This window comes from Phyllobates terribilis, unplaced genomic scaffold (assembly GCF_046119375.1).
Source record: "Phyllobates terribilis strain yellow unplaced genomic scaffold, ASM4611937v1 Scaffold_13__5_contigs__length_258822181, whole genome shotgun sequence".
In the NCBI taxonomy this organism is placed as follows: domain Eukaryota; kingdom Metazoa; phylum Chordata; class Amphibia; order Anura; family Dendrobatidae; genus Phyllobates; species Phyllobates terribilis.
Window position 1 is genome coordinate 156,519,172 of NW_027362773.1, and position 17,794 is coordinate 156,536,965.

A 17,794-nucleotide genomic window follows, 5' to 3' on the forward strand; every position below is an offset into this window, starting at 1 on the left:
CGACTATGTGGCGCCCATAATACTGTATGGGGGTGGGCGACGACTATGTGGCGCCCATAATACTGTATGGGGGTGGGCGACGACTATGTGGCGCCCATAATACTGTATGGGGGTGGGCGACGACTATGTGGCGCCCATAATACTGTATGGGGGGGGGGGACGACGACTATGTGGCACCCATAATACTGTATGGGGGGGGCGACGACTATGTGGCGCCCATAATACTGTATGAGGGGGGGGGGCGACTATGGGGTGCCCATAATACTGTATGGGGGGGGGGGCGACGACTATGTGGAACCCATAATACTATATGGGGGGTCAACTACGTGGTGCCCATAATACTATATGGGGGGGGGGGGACCTATGTGGTGCCCATAATACTATATGGAGGGGGGACTATGTGGTGCCCATAATACTATATGGAGGGGGACTATGTGGTGCCCATAATACTATATGGGGGGGGGGGGGGGGGACTATGTGGTGCCCACAATACTACATGGGAGGACGCCTATGTGGTGCCCATAATACTACATGGGAGGACGCCTATGTGGTGCCCATAATACTACATGGGAGGACGCCTATGTGGTGCCCATAATACTACATGGGAGGACGCCTATGTGGTGCCCATAATACTATATGTGGAGGGACGACTATGTGGTGCCCATAATACTGTATGTGGGGGGGGGGGGGACTACGTGGTGCCCATAATACTGTATGTGGGGGGGGGGGGGGGACTATGTGGTGCCCATAATACTGTATGCGGAGGGGGACGACTACGTGGTGCCCATAATTCTGTATGGGGAGGGGGACTATGTGGTGCCCATAATACTGTATGGGGGGGGACGACTACGTGGTGCCCATAATACTGTATGGAGGAATATATAGGAGAAAAATGACTTTGTAAGGGCTGCAAAGTTGTGAGATATGGTATTCTGCCGAATATATATATATTTTTTTTGAGGGGGGTATACATAGAAATCATGGGGCCCAATAGCAGAAGTTTTATGTATACCCCTGCACCTAGCTGCTGTGGTGCCCACACAATTTCATTTTATTACATGTAGTCAATGCAACAATTAAACGGTGTAATGTAGGAATAGTATGGTAACTACAGGAACATTTGCATACAATGAAAATCTTTTATTTTTACCCCTCCTCCAGACCCACCCCCCTCCAAGTCCAAGACGTTTAGTTTTTGCATGGGACATGCTACATTTTCAATGCAAACCAGGTATATGAATATCACATTTTCCAGCAGTCCCAATTTTGTCTGGCCAGTATAGGGTACCAGGGCTAAGGAAAACCAAGCCTTAAATGTGATCATTTTGGGAGAAGTCCCTGGCATCTCTGGGGTAGGGCCCAAATATTGTAAGTCAACTTTAGGCACCTATGGAATATGCATGTATGGTGCGGTCTGCGAGATATTGGCTCAGGAAGACCTTAGTAATAAAAAAAAAAGTGTATTACTCCTCATACATAAGGGCTAATTCCATAGTCACTTACCCCATCAGAAAGGATTGGTGTGTAGAGGACATCCGTAACACCCCACCAAAAAGGGGTGAATATACGAATGCCGGTCAGATTTTGCCCTTTGTCAGAACTGAACCCTGGGCTTGTCAGTTTTTGAACTTTTCATCTGGTTCCATAATAGTCATGTGTTACCAGAACCAATCCACGTTTCCCCCATTACCAGGGAAAAGCCACATTTTACACGGTGCTCTACATCAATCAATGGACATGCAGAATCCTCCAGAAGGACAAATACAAGACCAGGCTGCAGTCAGATATTCCATTTTTTTTTTCCCCATCACGGGTTTATTATATATTATTAAGCCATTGGAAACAACCTGGTAGGACGTGACGGCGGCGCATTGTATATACTCACAGATGCTGTTTTTCCCTGGAGAAGGGGTAGGAGAGATGCTTGACTGTCTGCGGTCGGTGACTAGCAACCTTGGGCTGAATCGGTTCAGTTATTTTCTGAAAGACGGAGCTGAGTTTGTTCATCAGGCCTTGTCTCTGATTTATGTGATAGATCTGGAATGAATAATGCAATGGACAATCAGTGAAAAAACGTCAGCAAAAGGATAAAGTGCACAGACTTGGGCAAACGTCTGTGGATTATCCACTATCTTGGGCTAAGGGCACATGGAAAGTTTTGCTGTTCCCGACGATTAAGGATTTTCCGCCTACAAAATTTTTTATCTGGTCTGGCGGACCTCCAACCAACTCAAGCGACCATATAACAATGTGACAAAACCTCCCCCCAGAGGACAGATGGCGCTTTCAGTAGATCATATACATCGTTTGATCAACTCAAGGATTGATGCCATTAGGGTTTGGCTTTCCGACTTATTTGCATGGCTGCCTTTCTTTTTCTTCCAGGAAGGAGCCAATTTGCATGGAGCATTGACAGTAATTCACAATGCTCTGGTGATCTCCTTAATGAGAGAGTCAGTCTTCCCCCCACCTCACAAAGATATGGTCGCCTTTCACTTTCATATGGATTGCAATTGGTTGTCTGATGTAGGAATCCCCCAAACAGCGCCACTCTCATCGATGGTCTGTGCCTGGGAATTGCAGCTTACATAGGTTCATGGTGCATTTTGGTCTGACTATAAAAGGCGTAAATAGAGTGCAACGACTTTTCGGGTATGCATGCAGAGTTACTGGAAGCCTGGAGTACCGAGGGAGGTGACTGTGCCATATTGCCGTGCTCATGCCTTCAGCAACTAATAGAGAAGTAATCTATCCAAGACATCATAAAGACGTTGTCCAAAATAACAAAACACCATTTATGGGGGTCCGACCTCGTACCCCATGGATCACAAGAAGAGGGATCCCGAAGTCCCCTGCTGTGTGAATGGAGCATCAGCCACCACGTTTCCTGGAGGTTACAAAATCCAGTCGGATCCTCCAACTCTCTCCCCACAATGCAATAAGGAAAAAAAGTGTTCTCAGCTTGGGCACGGCAGCAATAAGACCTTTCATACTTTGTTAAGTAGCGATCTGGCAAAGACTAAACAAGTCTCTTTATAGGTTTCTATTAGCAAACGCGAGTGGAGTGTGGTAATTGCCCCCTTCACATTTAATCACTAAATCTCCAATTTACAATTACACTTCAGAGCAGCGCTAACACCCAGAATAATGGAGACCTATCGGGAACTGGTGCCAAAGGTTTCAGCCTTGATCCTGAATGTTTCTTTGCGGCATGAAACAGAAATATCATATAAATAAGAGCTTGTAGATCCGGAAACTGTACAGGAACCATCTGCAATCAACACAGGTTATGTGGAACTGAAAAAAGAAGAGGAAAAATGTCTAGCGGGTACGGATCCATCAAGGTGCATTCACCCCAATATTCCAGCACAAGCTGGCGGAGGAGATGCTTGGTAGAGTGCTGCACTTTACACTGTCCCCCAGGTAAGTAGGGGTCTAACTACAATGGGGGGGGGTTTAATAAAGGATTCACGAATCGTCAGCAGTCTCCACATAGTCCTAAACAATACCTTTAAATAAGCCTATTTTATTTTTTTATTATTATTATTATTATTATTATTATTATTATGGGCTTAAAAACTAACAGAGGCAACTACCTGCCTGTTCTACCGCTTCTGCCGGCGATTCAGCAGCTCCACGTCAACAGACCAGCTCCTCTTCTTCCGCTCTGCTCTGTTGATGTGATGTGACTGCTAACACAGTTAGGCAGCCGGCTATCAATCAGCATGACGGCGACAGTCACTTGCCGTCAGCAGACGGGAAGAGAGGCGACTGCTCTGCTGAACCTCTGAACCTCTGGCAGGAGTGGTCTGTGACTGCTCTGTGCAGGCAGAAATCTGGCACTGGGCACAAGCAGGCAGGTAGGTGGCAAATACCTGCCTTTTAGTTCTTAGGCCCATAGTAAAAAGAAGAACACCTTCAAGCAGCCACCAAAAATAGACCCCCCTCCCCCCATGCTTCTTATAGGTAGGTGCCCCTCTTCTGTCCAACATATTCTTCTAGATTGAACTTTAAATTTTATTTATTTGAAATTAATCTAAAAAAAAAAAAAAAGTTTAACAATCATGTAATTTTAAGTTAAGGGGGTCACCTCATCTTCAAAGGGGTAAAATTGCAAAGTGCCTGTAAAAACCAATCAACTTCTTATTAAAAATCCTCTTTGAATTATGAATCCTTCTGTCAATACCAAGTTCACTGCACAATCTGTAAGCAGTGGCTGGCTTCCTAGGCAAGGGCCGCAGCGCTTACAAGCTCTTTGTTAAAGAGTTCGCAAGTATTGAATCCGGCCAGACTCCGTGCTCCTGGCTCATCCGATGCTGCGTCAGCCTGCAACATTGGAGCGCGCACAGATCAGGACAGCAGGTCAACCATGCTGCTGGTCAGATGCACAATTATCCCGGCCAGTAGGAAGCTGTAAATCAAAGGAACGGCGTGCTCTTGAAAGGTACAGAACATCTTGAGACAAGCCCTTTAAGAACCGGCTTAAGTAGAGTCCGATGAGACCCGATGCAAGATTTGGACTGGGGGCCCCCCCACCATCCTTGTATAAATGTTTCCTTTTCTTGCCCCATCCTGGTATATATACATCCCCCCATCTTGGTTATATGTCCCTTATCCTAGGTTCCATCCTGGTATATATACATCCCCCATCTTGGTTATATGTCCCTTATCCTAGGCTCCATCCTGGTATATATACATCCCCCATCTTGGTTATATGTCCCTTATCCTAGGTTCCATCCTGGTATATATATGTAGCACCCTGAGGATTCGGCTGCTACAGGGGTATTGCACCTCAACCCAGAGGTGTGATATTCCACTCCCGGGTAAGGATGGAGTGTGGGACTGAGCTCGGTAGGCTGCATGCACTACACACATCCCATTTCCGAGGAACAGACCGACGGTACTCCCACTTAGAAATGTGCAGGTACGACCGAGTCTGTTCCTGGCTGGAGTGGGAGGGGGGTGGTACATCCCAAGTAGTGTAGGGGCAGATAGGGGGAGCAGCCTGGGTAAAGTTAGGAGCTCATTGGGTGCTGGTCACCTGAGCTCACACATAGAGGGATATATAAGGTGGGCACCAACTAGAATCAGGGTCAGATGCAGAGAACAAGTCAGAAGCAGACAGCAAGACAGCTGCAGAGGAGCAGACAGCAAGCAGAGAGAGGAAGTCAGCCTGCAGCAAGGGAGAAGAGTGACCCTGAGTGAGAGAGGAGCAGAGAAGGAGTACCCAGAGGGGAAAACAGAGAGGACCCAAGAACCCAAATCAGAGCACCGGGTGAGGAGTCAGCAAAAGGGTACCGGAACCCAAACTGGTGGGGGTAAAAACAATCCCCAGCCAGAGACCGGAGACCGTGGGCAGTGTCTGTCACGGTCACCCACCACATTCACCCCGAAGGCACACCACATGAAGGGTCAGGGAACCCAGGGCCAAGGGTGTCCCAACAGAAGGCCCGAGGGAGCTGGACCTAGGTGGATCACTGGTGGGGACGGCTGAAGAAAGGACAGAGGGAGAGCTCAGGGCCACGCTCCGGACTTGTTTGGGGGTTGGCTGGATCCAGGACCTGGTGGACGCAGCACGGCTCGGGTGGTCACTAGCAGCTGGAGTGACCAGTACAACATCTGCAGTAAGTAAACACCCTTAACTGCACAACCCGACTCTGTCTTCACTGCCGTCTGCACTACACCACCACAACCCCCATCCTCTGCGCCTGTCCCCTCTGAGGCTATACCCCTCCCGTTGGGGGTTATCTCACCAAGCTGCGCACCCACCATCAGCCTCAGCGGACCCTGCTGCAGCGGCGGCCACAGTGACCGCATCACAACGGGTGGCGTAGTCGACACAAAAGAACTTTAGTAACATCTGTAGAACTGCCACATCACACTGAGCTTGACGCCCTGGGCACGGGACCGGGTCACAGCCGCTCGGAGACTACAACCCCCCATCTGATCCGGTGCCGGGTATTCCCCTCTAAAAGGAATATGTCCCAGGGGGCGCGTCATATACATCCCCCATCTTGGTTATATGTCCCTTATCCTAGGTTCCATCCTGGTATATATACATCCCCCATCTTGGTTATATGTCCCTTATCCTAGGTTCCATCCTGGTATATATACATCCCCCATCTTGGTTATATGTCCCTTATCCTAGGTTCCATCCTGGTATATATACATCCCCCATCTTGGTTATATGTCCCTTATCCTAGGTTCCATCCTGGTATATATACATCCCCCATCTTGGTTATATGTCCCTTATCCTAGGTTCCATCCTGGTATATATACATCCCCCATCTTGGTTATATGTCCCTTATCCTAGGTTCCATCCTGGTATATATACATCCCCCATCTTGGTTATACTGTATGTCCTTTATCCTAGGTTCCATCCTGGTATATATACATCCCCCATCTTGGTTATATGTCCCTTATCCTAGGTTCCATCCTGGTATATATACATCCCCTATCTTGGTTATACTGTATGTCCTTTATCCTAGGTTCCATCCTGGTATATATGCTTCCCGTCCTGGTATATTTCCCCCATTCTGCTGATGTTCATTAATATATAATACAAAAAGAGAAAATAAATGGGTGTTATATGTAAGATTATTTTAGTTTCTAACTCAAAAGTAAGGGACCTATAATGAAGTATTAGTACTATGGACTAACGAAGTGGACAAATGAGAGAACAAGAGGAAAAAGTTCGCAACAAAAGTCCAAGGGATCATTTAAAAAAGTTCTAATTTTATTAATTATAGGGAAAATAATGAATAATAGACACAAGAGTAATTAAAAAGATAGCGGTAGAGGGGCACCAGATAAGGAGTGTGGTCAGTAATACTAATCAAACAGCTAAAAACTAATGTATAACTTCAATTGATAATTTTGTCATATAGGACACAAAGTCAAAATAGCCGCCAAAACATACATGCATGTGGCACCTAATGGATGCTTACATCCGCTATGGATTGAGCACACTCATCAATGGCGCACACCCCATAGGGTGCAAAGTTTTTCCTCTTGTTCTCTCGATGTTAATTAATGCATAGAAAAAAATTTTTTATACTCACCTTCCTTCTGCTCCCCCGCTGCATGGCGTCCTCTTCTGAAGCCGGCAGCTGACTTCAGCGTGTAAGAGTCAGGAGCGAATGATGTCACTGCCATGCACCCCCAGTCACATGAATGCCGACGTCAGCTGCTGGCCTCTGATTGGCCGACCAGTGTGTATTTCCACACACAAACATGATGGTTCTGTGTGTATCGCAACACACGTCAGCTGAACGGACGCACATTCAGTTGAAGTTTGTGCGGGTGTCGTGGGGGCCCTGCCCTGGATATTGCTGTAGCAAAGTGCCGAAACATTGTAGCAAGAGCTCAGAGCAGGCCAGAGATATGTGCAGCTCATAGATCATTGCTGGAAACAGCAATATATATCAAGGAGCAGGGAAAGCCAAAAAACGTATACATTGGGTCACATCACACATCGGGAGGGGGTCTGGTATGTAGACGCAGAACTGCTGCTGACGTCAGGACGGTATGGGAAAGCCATCAATGCAGGATCCCAACGTCACAGCGATCGCATCAGTTCTGAGGACACGTGTGCTGTAAGTTCAGAAATCTGGCATCAAGTGGATTTATCCAGCCCACGTGGGTGATGGGAACACTTAACCCTTTCATTGGGTGGGAGAGGGGGGTCAATGTTCCGGGCTGGAGCGTTTCTTCATCGTTGACTTGAATGAAGCAGCGGCCTATAAGCGACTGGTCACTATATATAAATGTGTCTGGGGTTATTTATGATTAACAGTCCACAATGTGAGCTCATACCTTCTTGGTTGGCATCTTAAGTTTCATAAACTCAGCTTCTCTGCAGAGAACATTCCAGGGAGCGTGAATCTTCACAAATCCCACACCGTGCATTTTAGTCTAGAACAAGAAGAAAAAATAAATAAATTATATATATATATATATATATATATATATATATATATATATATATATATATATATATATATATATATATATATATATATATATATATATATATATATATATATATATATATATATATATATATATATATATATATATATATATATATTGCAGAGCATTGAAAATCCATTGCAGAATTATATACGGCTATGTTCACACTTGCAGTTAAATATTGCATTAGTCTGTTCCATCTTTAGGAACCAATGGAATGTCATATAGAAATCCATTGCATAACTGATGCAAATGGAAGCAGAGGAGCCCCCGTTTGATTATTATGGGGTCAGTCTGGGCTCTGCTATGTGCCAGTTCTTAGAATGGAAGAAAAAAAACTTTCAGTGCTAAAAACGGACCCATATCAGAACCCAGAGAGAGAGACTCCATATTAATCGAAAGAGTCCTTTTACTTCTGTTTGCATGCATTATCTGTTTTTTTCACATTAATTTCAATTGTCTGTTCTAAAAAAATATCAAAAAATGTCAAATCTCAAGTGTGAACCTAGCCCAAGAAGCAGTGCAACACATGAAGCTTTATTTTGAAAATATTCGATACAATGTATCCAACATTTTTACACTATTGTGAGAACCTCCATAGGCAACATCTCCATATGCGTGACTATAAGGCTTCTTTTACATTAACACTGAGCACTAAGTGGGGGTTTCGGTCAACCTCTCTTAGGCCCCACTATCAGTATTCGGTCAGTATTTTTTCTCAGGAGTGGAAGACAAAACCAGGAGTGGGAGATAAATGCTGAATTGGGTGACTTGTTTCTATTCTACCTTTTCTCTGATTGTTCCTCACTTGGTTTTGGCTCCCACTCCTGAGAAAAAATGCTGACCGAATACTGACCATATACTGATAGTGGGGCCATGGCCTTAAGATGTATATAGGGCCATTAAAAAATGTCCCATTACCTCTGATGACTTAAGTTGGCCATTCACATTAGACTTATGTCTCCTGCACCCGACGATATCGATGGCTTCATCCAACGGTCTAATGTATAAGGGGACACCGAATAAATGAAGGTCGAGAGGGAAGTCCATCAGACATGTCTGATTTCGGACTGCCAATCATATTGTTTTCCCTGAGATAAGACTGATTGACATGTCAGACGGTGGCTTTTTCAGAGAACAGAAGAGCGCTCGGCCGAACAAGCGCTCCTGTGTTTGAGAGGGTTGGCAGAGATGACTGTCAGCTGAATGATCGTACAGCCGACAGCCATCTAATGTGTATGGGGACAGCTTAAGAATTGATGGCCTAATGATTAGATATCATAGAATGTTAGAGTTGGAAGGGACCTCCAGGGTCCTGGTGTCCAACCACCTGCTCAATGCAGGATTCACTAAATCATCTCCGACAGATGTCTATCCAGCCACTGTATGAAGACTTCCATTGAAGGAGAACTCCCCACCTCTCGAGGCCGCCTGTTCCTCTCGTTAATCACCCTGTCTAGAAGTTTTTTTCTAATATCTAATCTGTATCTTCAGTTTCATCCCATTGCTTCTCGTGTTCCCATGAGCAAATAAGAATAAGGATGATCCCTCTACAGTGTGACAGCCCTTCAGATATTTGTAGACAGCTATTAAGTCTCCTCTTAGCCTGCTTTTTTGGAAGCTAAACATTTCCAGGTCTTTTAACCGTTCCTCGTAGGACATAGTTTGCAGTCCGCTCACCATCCTGGTAACTCTTCTCTGAACTTGCTCAAGTTTTTCTATATGTGGTGCCCAGAACTGGTCACAGTATTCCAGATGAGGTCTGACCAAGGAGGAGAAGAGGGGAATAATTGCTTCACGTGATGTAGACTCTGTGATTCTCCTAATACATCACAGAACTGTATTTGCATTTTTTGCTGCTGCATCACACTGTTGACTCATGTGCGGTCTATGATCCATTAGTATACATAAGTCTTTTTCACACGTGCTGTTTCTTAGTTCTATTCCTCCCAGATATGCCTGATTGTCCAGGATTTGGCCAATGAAATTCCTAATTTGAGCAGATTGGATGAGTTTATATTGCTATCCAGAGTACAGCTATGAGTGACCAGACATTGGTCGAGGGACTATAGTAGTAGTTCAGCCCCACTCATAAATTTATCAATAGTTTTGTGCCATATTTTGTAAAAAAACAAAACATCTATATAACGTATATAATAGGTGGATAGAAGAAAAGTATAGATACATTTGGCACAAAAGGGTATGTACACATGTTGCAGCAGATTTTTGCACCAAAAACCAGAAGGTTGGAACGTAAACCACTGTATAAAATACACGCAATCGACATGTCCCCCCCCCCCCCAATTTAAATGAAAAAGTAACAAAAACACTACTACTTTTTACAGTATCAGCAAAATCTATGAGATTTCAGAAATCTCATGCATGCTTACCCCCCCGCACACCCCAACTGAATTTGAGCACTGCAGCGCATCAATTCTGTCAGTCTTTTTTTGCAGCATTTTTTTTTCCACCCATAGAAAGCAAATGAGAAAAAGTTTAAAAAAAAAAAAAGTTGCAAAAAACAAAACAAACCGTTTTTTGCTGAATAAAACTAACTTTATTAAACATGTACTATACACAAATCACATATAATCCGCAAATACCTGTGTCTTATACACATTTTATTATTTTTTTTTTTTTTACTGCCGATGTGGAAGGTTTTGGCTGCAGAAAACAAAAATGCTGTAAAAAACGCCATGTGTGAACATAGCCTTACAGTTGGAATTCCCTGTTTAATTGTCACCGTTGTGAATTATCATAGTGATCAGCTGATTGCTGAGGGTCCAAATTTTAGAAGCCCCCAGGGAACCGCAAGTGAAATGCAGAAAAGATTATGAAGATGTAATTTAAAGATGTCGGATTTTTACATTTGATGATGACATAATTAAGGTTGCTTAGCAAATACAAGGTGTCACTATTATGTCACAGTTTCAGGAGCTCATGGACAGGATATGTGAATGCTACAAGATTTATTACAGCCGGCGTACGTGCATCATACGGCCCTATAAAAAACACAAGTGTTGTGTGATTTCAATGTTTAAATTGCACAAAAGAAATTTAACAAAAATGACAATGCAGATCTGAGCCTCAGCAGCTTCAAGTACCATCTTATATCTCCAGTATAAAACTTTTTAGACCTTTAAAAAAAGGGGTTAATATTGACGGCCTTTCTTTAGGATAGCTTATCAATACCAGATTTGTGCGGGGTGCGACGCCCCTGACGATCAGTTGTTCCCGATGCTGGAGTCAGCCAGATGTGCTTAATTGTTGCACAGCACAGCTCCGCCAACAGTATAGTGGAGCTGCAGTACCCTGCCGTGGCCACCATGCAGTTGACAGCGCTGTGCTGTTCAGCAAATGATCACATCCGGCCGCTACACCCCCTGCCAATCTGGTACTGATGACCTATTATAAAGGATAGGATATCAATATTAAAGTACCGGACAATCCCTTTAAGCAGCTGTCCTATCTGGAGCATTTGTGGCGTATTGATAGGTAGTGCGATTCTTGTTAAAGATCAAGATATAAAAAATAAATAAAGAAAAAATTACTAAAATTTTACATGGAGCACAAAAACCTGATTTAAACAATAGGTGATTTTCAGATAATGGCTTCCCTTTAAGGCTATGTTCACATTGCATTCACATCAGTGGCTCCGTTGGGGCTCCCCAACGTAGCAGTTGAAAATCAGGATTTCTACAGAACCCCAAAAGGATTCATTCATTCATTCATTGCAACGGGGCAGATGAAGTAACTTTGTGCACTCTCTGGCATTGATTTTGGCAATGTCCGCAATCTTGATGGGGCCCAAAACTGTAGTCATCAAGCGCTTTGATAATGAGGTCTATCCTCAGGATAACCAATATCAGATCAGTATGGGTCCAACAGCTAGAAACGCCACTGTTCAGCTGTTGGAAAGTCTTGCGGCAGATGGATGTAAGCAACATATGGAGACAGCACCCCACAGCTCCATACACCATGTAGTGGCCATTCTCAGGTACTGCAGCGCAGATCACAATCTCTTCAATAGGAGCTGATCCTGGAGAACAGACACTACACAGTGTGTGGAGCTTTGTCATCCTGGCTTCATGCTTATTATTCTTCCAGCAGCGGTGGGACTTGCCAACACCTAATTAGTGGGGATGCCTGATGTCGGACCCCCACTGATTTGCTATTGATGAAATATCCTAAGGAAAGGTCATTATAATCAAAGTCGTAAACTACCCCCTTAAGCAAACATTGCACATAAAAATGATGTTAACTTGTGTAAACTGATTATCATGATCCAATAAAGCAGTCATTGTTCTTGCTGGCGCTCCTGCCCACCTGATCACATAGGGGTGTTTATCCTGAGATCACCTATACGCTCTGCCAGGTCTACAAAATGTGCCACGGGCTTAGCGGGATGACACGCATCACGACCCCTAGACAGAAACGTATCTTTAATTGCCTTTTATTTGATCTCGGGAGAACTTCTAAAAAGGTCCCTTTGTGAAGTGAATGGCTAGTAATGCCCGCTCTGTAAACACCGGCACAAAAGCTGGGCTCGTCTCCAACAACATGTCCGGTACGTCACCCGAGGGCTTTATACTTAATACACAGAGTAAATCTCATAGTTAGTTGGATTTCATTTTTTCGGGACAGAGACGTGGATCCTCCGCACCATTGTTCTCCATCCACTTGGTCCACAAAGCAGTATGCGTAAAGTCTAAAAGGTACGAACTTGACCGGATACAAAAATAGTTCTGCTCTACCCTAAGCAATTAATCACCTAAGGGCGAAAGTCTGGAGAACATGGCCATCATCCCAAAATGTAGACACACAAAACAACTAAGAAGCAACTCATGATGGTTACAAGGACAGTCACCGGAGATTGAGTCTCTTGTTTGCATCCTTTCTACATATGGGGACAAATGGCATTGGCTATCCAATGTGTTACGTCTTATCTGAACACAGGTCTCCTTCAAAAGGGTGTAATTAGAAAGCGTGCCGGAGGCTGAGGAATCCCCAATAACCCCATAGGAGGGGTTCAGCACTATAAAGGATTCATGAAAGTAGGGGTACTGTTTAGAGTTTTGGAATCAGGAAATAACTTAATTATTTGTGGCCAAGGTTAGTCTTAGGAGACGGACCCGTTAAGCAAAGTTGTATTCTCAACTAGAATTGCCAAGATCAGCCCTCATGAACGAAAGAATAAGGAGACCAAATGAGCATTAACATTATGCATAATGGACTAGGATGAAGGCTCGGTTACCACTCGGGTATGTGCACATAGTTGTTGTTTTTTTTTCCAGTGAAAAGACTGAACATATGAACAGCACGTGGATTTACATAAGAAATTAATAGAAAAAAGTATTTTAAGTTTTTTTTTTTTTTTAGCAATTTTTTAAACCCTTCTGAATCCCTGTGTTTCCCCTCAGTCTAATAATAACATCTGTACTCGCCTTTGATGCCGGTGCGGTTCCAGCGGTGTTGACACTATCTTCTCTCCTGGGGATTGCATGACATTGGCCGCAGGGATCCCATGACATAATCAGTGCGACTTTATTCTCCCCGCCTTCGGATACATCACATCCAACTCCTCCAGATGTATGCGATTTGTCTGAAGGTGGGGAGAGTGAAGTCAGCGCTGATTGGCCTCAGGGATCGCGTGATAGAGGCATTGCCAGGATTCACAACCTTTCAATATATACAGAAGCACCATTTCATCATAAAGTGCTGTAATTTCTAAATACAGAAGGGTATATTAACACAATACTCCTAACCACTGCCAGAGACGTCACCCAGCACTCACCCCTTAAGGCGATTTCTCTACCCACCCTGATAGAGACTGGGCAAAGTCACCATGTCAAGTCAGTAAATATCAGTACCCCTCCCCCCACAATAAAAAAAAAAGAAAGCCAGCATTTTTTCCTCTTTAATTCTTTTTTTCTACTTTGCTTCAGATTACATATTTCTATGTTTTAATTGTAAAGACATTTTCTGTGTCCTTCATCAGTCTAGATACAAGACCACTGTCAGCTAATCCTTTATAGATGGAACTTTGTTAAAAGCACATTGGGCTTAATGATCAAAAGGAAAAGTGATATAATGATAAAAAAAGGTATACGTTTTTTTTCTGCCCCCATAAATAGACCAGTAAACAAATGCTGATCAACAAAGAACTGGTATAGTCCGACGCGTGTTACCCATTGGAACGTTTTATTACATCAATTGATCGCTCCGAGTATCATATTTTAATGGATTAATCGAGAATAAAGTTTGGGCTTTACTGATATGCTGGATCGTTGATCAATATGTGGCGCCCCCGAGGGTTCAGTCGCCACAGAGGTACTGCCTCTCACCCAGAGGTGTGGTATCTCACTCTCAGGTAAGGATGGAGTACTACCCGGGACCCAACCACTTACATACATTACACTCCACTTCAGGGGGGCAGGGCGAGATTGCTCCTAAGGGAGAGCACAGTCCCTGGTCCCTAGCTGGAGGGCGGAACCATGTAGTGGGTGTGGGTGGAGGAAGGAGTTTAGGGGAGCACTTCAGTGGGAGTATAAGAAGGAATGGAACCATCTAGAACGGGACCAGTCAGAGGAAGACAGTGTGAGGAGAAGTAGTGGGAGCAAGAGCTTCGCAGAAGCTCTGCTCAGGAGGAGCGGGCCTGAGTGAGAAAGGCCCAGGAGGTGAGACTGACTGAAGAGAGGAGAGGAGCAGGAAGGAAGGCTCCAAGAAGGAAAGAGGGGATCCTAGGGGTACGGGAAGTGCTGGAGGCCACCCGTACGCCCGACTCTACCAGGACGTGGAGGGATCAAGCCGCAGAGGGGACCGGCCCCTAACTAGTGGGAATTGCAACATTCAGCTAGAAACCGGACGCTTCTACATTTCCAGGGTGTAGTTGCCACAGCCGCAATTAATTGCCAAAAAGGTAGCCACACAGGAACCAGGGAACTCCAGGTTGCCTGCCAAGATCTGAGGTTATCGGCTTGGGACACTGTTTGCGAGGAGCAGGGCAGGAGGGTGAGAGCCAGCGCAAGAAGACGACTGAGAAAGGCACACAGAAAGGGGTCCCGTTAAGTGGTCTTGAATTACCTGAGGGATTGCTGAACCCCTCCCATGGTGAGCGCAGGAAGACGTGGGTGGTTATAATCTGCAGTTGTAACCAGGAGCAACGTGACAATCGTGAGTAAACCCTTAAGACTGCACCCCACTGTCTCTGTGAATTATTGCTGCGCCATCATCCCCCTGCACTACAACGCCCAGCACAACAACATCTGCCTCATCTAAAATCACCACAGCACCGCCCTGGAGCTTGGCTCTACCTGTGGAGAGCTGAACCAACTCTGCTGCATTACCAACAGCTCCAGAGGACCTGCACTGCAGCAGCGGCTCCATATAGCCGCATACCACAGGTGGCGTCACGAACATTAAACATAAAAACTATAATCCTTTTCTTTAAAACCCCTTTTATTGACCGCCCTGGGTCACGGAGCGGGTCACCGCCACTGTGACATCTCCCCTAGAAACAGCCCACCCGGCTACCGAGTACCCCACGGCCCAGGGGGCGCGTCACATACATTCGTTAAGTTACCCCTAAGCTAATGTGAAGTCCATCTCATGTCATGTATAGTCATCTGCTATTGTTAATGGGCCAAAATTGGCACCAAAAAATAATTAATTATTAATTTTGAAGTGAGCAGACAAGATTTATTTTTCAGAACTGTCCCAGAGAAATGGAATGGTTTCACCATTGCTCAGTCAACACTTAAGATGCGTCCTGCACACTCTGCACAATGGGCTGAGATCACGGACTGCATAGCTTAGCGATGACGTGGCTTCATTAAACTTTAACAGGAGTCATCATGACTGCGGATAACACTCCAGACCAATGGAAGAAAAATGTATTAAAAAAAAAATATTGAGGAAAAGGAGGCGGAGGTGGGAAGGAAAAAAAATTTTTTTTTGTCCTGACGGTGTGTTCAAGTTCAATTTTTTGATAAGAGGGTAGGTTCTGAGGGACTACAAGCCCAGAGCATCTCCAGCCACCAAGATGTCCATGACACTGTATATTACTTCTAAAGTTAGCAAGCTGTAAAAACTCCACATGACTTGGAGAAGTGCAAACATTTGCAAGCGTGCCTGCTGTCTGCCGACCTGCCAGAAAGTAAGAGGAGATGCACCGTGACTTCATGTCTGCCATGATAGATGGGCGTTAGCTAAATTACATGGAGAAAACTGTTCAGCTGCAGAATAGACAGGACATTATACTAGTCCTGGCATGGCCAAAGCGAAGAAATAAAAAAGTAGCTATAAATAAAAAAAAAAAGTTTAATAATGATTTCAAAACACAGTTACCATCAACCTATAAAAAGTGCCACTTTGCCGGTGTCCTCGTGACATTTCCAGTTTCTGTACTTTAGGTATTAATGGGAAAGGGTCAGGTTGCAAGTGAAAGAAAATTCATCCCATTGATCTAATACATAAGGTGTAATCTTACAACAATACATAATGGGACGGGTGCAAAGAATGGAAAATATAGGGTGACTGGTTTATGGGATTATTGCCAATGTCCATGTAAGTCATTCATTAGCTATTTGACCACGGAGAACAGAAGACGTTGAATGCTGTGCGGGGAAGGCTTCACATATAGTCATATACCGTGCATAGGTGTATTGATGACCCAGGGTCATAGACAATATGTAGAACCCCATTTCCATGGCCGTGATCCTCCACAGAGCGTGTAATATAATATTGCATTGACTCAGGTTAATCCAAGGTAAACACCTCACCTTCCAATGAGTTCTGGAGAAGTCATTTATCTGTAGCAAAGATGAGATGCAACCTGCGTAGCCAGAGGCCCTGTAGAGAATGATCCACGAAAGGTTCCCACAGCTCACCATTATTGCTGCACTAGAGAGGGATAATTTGTAATGCCATCAGTACACTTCTCGCTACGTAGGATCAGAAATGAAATAGCCTAATACAATCAAATTTCAAGAAATGTTCCCATGAGGTCAAGTGTTTGACAAAAGAATGAAGGTGTTCCAAAATGCTTCAAATCACTGGTAATTTTTTGTGCTGGTGAATTGGTGAATTTTTGTGCTATTACTGGAAAAGACAGGAGCCCGTTGCAAAAATCAAAATTAGCCTCCCATTACAAGGTCATGATTAGCCATGTGGGGCAGTAGGGCTTGGCATTAGTTTTCTCCTCTATCCCCTTTATATGAGCCTTGGACCAATCACCCACCAATGGATTTCTTTTGGAATAGGAAGTCTTGCAAAAATTTTAGCCATGCAACTGCAAGGGCATGGAACCGAGCAAGACCCATAGCAGGAGATTGGGCTACCTTCATGGTATGTACGTGTGGCGCCCCTGAGGGTTCGGTCGCCACAGAGGTATTGCATCTCACCCAGAGGTGTGGTATCTCACTCTCAGGTAAAGAAGGAGTACTGCCCGGGACCCTAACACTACATCCACTACACCACATTTCCGGGGGACAGGGCGAGATTGCTCCTATGGGAGAGCACAGTCCCTGATCCCTGGCTGGAGTGGGGAGGAACCACTTAGATAGGGGGAACTAAGTAGTGGATGGGTGGAGGACGTAGATCCTGGGCACACTGAGTAGGAGTTTAAGTAGAGAAGCCATCTTAGAACAGTGAGTTCAGTCGGAGGAGTAGTGAGGAGGAGACAGGGGGCAGAGGCTCCATACGAGCTATGCTCCACAGGCAGGCCTAGTCAGGAGGCCTGAGCCTGAAAGGAGAGGAGAGAGGGAGCAGGAAGGCTCCAGGACGAGAAGAGAAGGGACCCCAGGGGTACAGGCCGTGCAGAAGG

At 44.8% G+C, this 17,794-nt stretch overlaps 1 protein-coding gene across 9 annotated transcripts in view; it reads right to left on the reverse strand.

The window, feature by feature from the left end:
• ANO1 (anoctamin 1) overlaps positions 1 to 17,794 on the reverse strand; it is a 174,014-nt gene that overhangs the window by 58,724 nt on the left and 97,496 nt on the right. For 7 of the 9 annotated variants that reach the window (XM_073658820.1, XM_073658819.1, XM_073658821.1 and 4 more), the window contains 2 exons: positions 7,816 to 7,914; positions 1,886 to 2,037 (listed from right to left, as the gene is read on the reverse strand). In XM_073658820.1, the coding sequence (XP_073514921.1) occupies positions 1,886 to 2,037; positions 7,816 to 7,914 (251 nt within the window). The remainder of the gene's footprint in view (positions 1 to 1,885; positions 2,038 to 7,815; positions 7,915 to 17,794) is intronic. The other 2 variants (XM_073658824.1, XM_073658827.1) reach the window with 1 other exon arrangement.